This window comes from Lissotriton vulgaris, chromosome 6 (assembly GCF_964263255.1).
Source record: "Lissotriton vulgaris chromosome 6, aLisVul1.2, whole genome shotgun sequence".
In the NCBI taxonomy this organism is placed as follows: Eukaryota; Metazoa; Chordata; class Amphibia; order Caudata; family Salamandridae; genus Lissotriton; species Lissotriton vulgaris.
Window position 1 is genome coordinate 497,748,726 of NC_141694.1, and position 6,000 is coordinate 497,754,725.

The 6,000-nt window shown below is 43.2% G+C and overlaps 1 protein-coding gene across 1 annotated transcript in view; it reads right to left on the reverse strand.

The window, feature by feature from the left end:
• Positions 1–5,458, reverse strand: part of SLC17A5 (solute carrier family 17 member 5) — a 402,583-nt gene extending 397,125 nt beyond the window's left edge. The window contains exon 1 of the mRNA XM_086926504.1: positions 5,242–5,458. Coding sequence (XP_086782630.1) covers positions 5,242–5,341 — 100 coding nt within the window. The 5' untranslated portion in view covers positions 5,342–5,458. The remainder of the gene's footprint in view (positions 1–5,241) is intronic.
• Positions 5,459–6,000: the final 542 nt, after the last annotated feature.

The following is a 6,000-nucleotide window of genomic DNA, read 5'->3' on the forward strand; positions in this document are numbered from 1 at the left end:
ACCAAATAGGGACCCTTGCTTCTAAGTCAGGGAAAGGGATTACACTACTGGATAACCCCATGCTCACCCCCTTGGTAGCTTGGCACAAGCAGACAGGCTTATCTCGGAGGCAGTATGTTAAGCATTTGTGAACACATACAGTAATACAGTGAAAACACTACAGATGGACACCACACAGGTTTTATAAAAATAAGTATTTATATAGAGACTTATCACAAGACTATAAACGACAAAAATCCACAATGCTGTAATCAATAAGAATTCTTCAAAATGGTAGAAATAGTTCAAAATAGGTTAATCACTTAAAAATAGTCTTTAGCAACTGATAACTCCAGTTGGGGTTATCACAAAGTCAAGGTCAAAGAATCCCAAAGTATGGCACTGACCGCAAGGTGCCCGGTGTCGGGCCCAGAGTCAAAACAGTCCCACTAAGAACAGTACCTTGGAAAAGCAAAAACAAAGACAGCTCTCAGCGTCGGGGAGGTGCTGCGTCATTGGCACGTTGCGGCATCGGTCCTTGTTTCGGGGGAGATGATGCATCGGATCCTGAAAGCTTGCTCAAGCAGGGGAGGCATAGGTTCCGGACCGGAGAGGAGGTGAAGTCACGATGGCACCGAAACAACGGTTCCGTACGATGTCATGATGTCGATGGATTCTTGACCACCCATGTCGACGATCGGCTCCGCGATGATGTCAAGTCGTTGCAGAAGAGCAGCAGGCATCGGGCCGGCATCGCAAGTTGAAGCATCGCTCATGGCTATGGCATGCTTACGATGTCGTTCGCTGGCGTCAATGTGGCCAGCAGCCGGCGTCGGGTCTACGTTGCAAGTTGGAGCAGTGCTCACGACTACGTTGCAGATTAAGGCATCGCGCGCCGGCGGTGTTGCAGATTCCTTCTGTAGCACTAGAACAGCAAGTTCCAGATTCAGGCAAACAGAAGGGGGTAAGTCTGGTATCCCTGAGACTTCTGTCAGGAGGCAAGCTCAAATCAAGACCTTGGAGTAATATTCTGCAAGATGATGAAAGTCCTTAAAAAGTTCCTTCTCCTTTCCTTGGCAATGAAGAGACCACTGCAGACCAACCCAGCAAATAGCACACTGGCAGAGGGGCAGTCCAAACTCCTGCTTCCTTGGCTCTTCTCCTTGGCAAATGGTTTGTCTTGTTCCCAGAAGTAATCTAAAGTCTTGGGGTCTGGGTCCCCATATTTATACTCAAAATCTCTTTATTCTCTGAAGGCAGAGAGGCCCCTACCTAGTCCAAACCAGTTCTGGTCAGTCCTGGAGCACTTTGTTGACAAGACTCCTTTCCTTTCACAGTGTAGGCCAGGGACATCAGCGACACCACAGGAGGTGGAGCCAGCATTGTGGAGGGAAGGCACAGCCCTATTCAGGTCCCAGGTGCAACTCCTCCCATCGATCTACATGCAGATCTCTCTATTCAGCGTTGTGCTGACTCACCCTGTCACTCAAACTTCAGACAAGGAATACACAACCTAGCAGAGGCAGGCTTGGGTAGTTAGGCAAGAAAATACCTACTTTCTAAAAGTGGTATTTTCAAACACAGACTGTTAAAACCAACTTCATTAAAATATGTATTTTATCGTTCTGAGATCGGGCATACTAAATTCTAATTTCTATCATGTTCCCTGAGTCAGTTAGGATTATAAGATGTAATAATCAAGCTACCCATTCTGGTCTATGGGGAACAGGAAGCCTTGCAATAGAGAGAAAAAAACGAAAATGGCTGAAATTCACTATTAGGACATGCCACACACACAAGGGTATGTATTACCTTATACTTACATTGCACCCTGCCTGTTGGCCTACCTTAGGGGTGTCTAATATGAAGAAAAGGGGAGGTTCAGGGACTGGCAATTGGGTGCACTTGCCAAGTCGAGATGGCAGTCACAGACTGCACACAGGCCCTGCAATTGTAGGCCTGAGACACACTTTTACAAGCTGCTTTTGTGGGTGGCACAACCAGTGCCACAAGTCCACCAGCAACATTTGATTTACAAGCCCTGGGCACAAATGGTGCACTGTACTAGGGTCTGACAAGTAAATCAAATAACCCAATCATGGGGTCACTAATTAGTACAACAATTTAACATAGGGAGCACTTGCACTGTAGCACTGAATAGCAGTGCCACAGTGCCCAAAGCATATCAAACCAGGAAACAGATAAAAAACAGAGGAGGCAATCAGAAAAAATTGAAGGGAGGCTCACACCAATTATACCAGGTCTACCAACCAATCATTAGGCCACTTAGTTAGCAGACACAACCTGGAACTCAAGAAATGTGGCAAGCTAAGCAACAAAACTGTACAAACAGGTGGACGCACTGCACAGCAACAGATGACACACAAAATAAGATCATGTGACACCTACAAGACTATGTCACATGAGGGCAAGCTAACATCAGAGGCATTTGGTGAGAAAGGAAGGTGCACAAGTTTTATTCTGAAGCATACTGAATATTACAAAGTCAAGGGCAAAAACGCATGCCAAAGAACAAAAAACAAGAAAGCATAGGTAATGGAAATGTATTTCTTTTTTCCCTTGACAGTGACAGGTAAGCTGAAACGAAATGCTTAAAAGTCTTCAGGGCACAAACTGTTTCTTCATACTCGTTGTGGCATTTGGTGCTTGTAATAAGGGGATCCAGCCAGATTCGGGATCCAATAGCTATTACAAAGCCAGAATCTGGCCAGACTCAGTGAAATATGCTGAATTTCTCCCAGTGAAATGTGTTGAACCCTGGAAATATTCAGCAGCACCTGCATGTTAGTCTGCTTTCTGTTCGGAGCAGCAACCTGCAGGCGGTGACAGGAGGTATGATTCTTATTTTCACTTCCATCTGGGCCAAATCGCAAAGGCCTGATTTCAAAGGGTCCATAGCCCTTTTTTGCTTAAGTATCATCGTGGCAGAGAGCTATCAGGAGCCTAATATCTAGATCACATGCAATGGAGGCAAAAAAGGCACACATTTTGTTACCACTTCACTAGTACTTAACAGAAACTATGATTTGAAGGTTAGCTTTGAACTTTGTTCAGCCACTATATGCACGAAATACGTATGAACTGTAAGAATTTCAGTGGTACATGTGTGTACGAATAATTTGACAAATAATGATTTGAATAGCACTAATCAATAAAAATGTTATTCAATTATTTTGTAACACTTCTCATTACAATGTATGGTCTCTATTGAGTGCTTTACATCAAACACACGGACAATAAATCAAACAAGTGTGTAAGTCAATGTACAGGAACATTACTTAAGACAATGAGGGTTAAACGGTGTAAGGGTCACATATTGTCCATAGGTGTAGGCATTATATGTTAACTGAGCAAGGTCAGAGAAACACAAAACCGGGATTTGAAAAAACACAACACAGTGGTTGGAGTGGTCTGTACAAAAAAGACCTTATTACTGTTGAGATCAATAAATACGATAGCAATGTACACCCTTATATATGCACGCATAGTAGTGCCATAACCAGTAAATGCAATACCGATGTACACAGTAACCTAAACACGCACAGTGATGTCAATAAAAGTCTAAAAGCAATATCGATGTACACCGTAACTAATGCACGCATAATTAGGTCAATCTCAGTGAATGTAATGTTGATGTACGATGTAACAAATGTACGTATAATAATCGGTATATATAATATCAATGACCATCATGATAGATGTGCACCCACTCACAAATTTGTATTATTGCTGTTGGAATCATCCGAAATGACCTTCCCAGCAACTCCAAGTCAGAGGTACATGGTCAAGCAGGCCCTGCAAACCAAATTAAATCCTACTGATTGACAGGTCATAGGGTTGGTTATACGTAGCCCAAAGACAAATGCGCACCCAGGGAAAACCCTGATGGATACCACAGATAGGTAGTCACACCACAAACAGGACCAAGGAGATTGGCCCAATAAAACATGTTTGGCCAAAGGCACGTGCTTCCAAACTACAACAAAATTAGATGCCACATGTAGTTAGGATCACGCAGCCAATCAGGACACTACAGGTACACCACACGAGGTGATCATGCACTTACCACACCGGACATCTGGACACACACACACACACACACACACAGACCCACACCATCCCCCCCTCCCACCCTCCAGGTTGAGAGCCATATGTCTCCCCCTTATCAGATGGTTGTATTTGTTATTTATGACTATGATGCTTTTCAAAGAATGTTGAAGTGTTTTATTGTACCCACGAAACATATATATGATGTGTGACCAAAACTTTGAGACTGTCTTTAGATGCGCCTCTGTTGATACTCTCTGGCTGCTGCATTTAACTATACCAACTTGTTCCGGTTTTGCCAAACGTCTCTTGTCTTTTCATTTATTTAAGGTAAATTCATATTCAATCAACATTACTACCCAAAGGAACTCATCATAGCAACCTTAGAATAACGACAAATAGAGGAAGAAAACAAGGAGTTCCAAGCCCATGTTTTGCAGTTTGCATGTAGCTCCTTGAGACCGGTCCATAAACACTGTTCTACATTAGGATTGTAACTTATAAACTGCAAGTAACAAACCTAGCTACAATAAATACAAATCTGTGATCCGCTTGTTAAACGAAGAGCTTTGCAGTAGGCCCATTACCCCTCCATACTACTTTATGGTAAAAACTGTGACCAGACAAAACATATCTTTCCAGAAAGTTCATTAGCAGTAGAGTTATCTCAAAGTACTATGTCCTGAAATTGCTGGACACAAAAAATCCCAACAGCAGGTGTCTTAACCCTGTAAGGCAGGGCAGGTATACTTTCACATAAGTCGCCGTTCCCAATCTTTTTGAGGAAGCTTTGTAAAAAACATAAATATATATGCTGACTTTAAGACGCCACCGCTTTTCTGCTGCAGCACATTAACTTAACGGGTAATTTTTCCCAACTACAACCTTGGGTAGCACACCTTGATATAACAACGTGCACACTACAAAACACACCAGTGGATAACCAGGCGTATGCCTTATGAATGGCTTGACCTTATGCACACTACCGTAAAGCAGACCTGTCAGGAAAGTACAGCGCTCTGCTTGCTCGTAACTACTCGCAGATTACACTGGACTTGTACTAGTGAATTACTGCCTTCAGAAAATTTGGGAATCAGCTAGAATGGGCACACGGCTGACTTACAGGTCAAGGATGCTTTGAGTACGAACCCACACCTTCCTACCACTGCTGGACATCTGCCGTACGATGCTCACCTTTGGTTGGGGCTACCTGATGCTGTGGTACTTCTTCATCTTTAAGAAGCGGGCTGACGTCCGACCCCCCTTCAGATTCACTGTCTTCATACTGCTGCATGATCACCAGACACCACAGCAAAGTGAATCGCACATCGCCCGCAGGAGCCACCGGTTCAAAACACAGGAAAGAGCTACGTGATAAAGTCACGTGCCTGCCGACGCCTGACTCCCCATTCTCTGCGCATGCTCTAGGAAAGCAGCTGAGTAAGGCTGTTCTGCGTAACTGCGCCCCCTCGGTCACAGCACAGTAACGCAGCCAAGCAGAGAAACATTTTCTCTTAGTCGGATTATTTGACCTACGCTTTTCAGAAATTCGGACTCCAAAGGAAAATATTTTTTTTAGGTGGAAAACAAAATAAAATTACAAATCATTAACTTGTCCAATCCCCTCAGGCACCACCTAAACAAGGAGAGAAATGTAAATCATACTATGTATATATAAATCCATTCTCAACGTTGGCTCACTTCAACATATATGCCAATCTTCCGGATACTATTAAGGACATGGAGGCGAGGATTATGCTTTCTCTATTTCTTTACTGCAAACAGAGCAGCCAATTAGAGTAAAACTACAACAATAAACAAGCATTTGCAATGCAATAGCTCTCGCATTAGGAAAGTTTGAGCTATTGGTCTTGTAAATGACAAATGTTTTATTTATGTGTTGTTTTTGAAAATAGCGAATTTAATAGCTTTGTCATTTACAATGCCAAGACT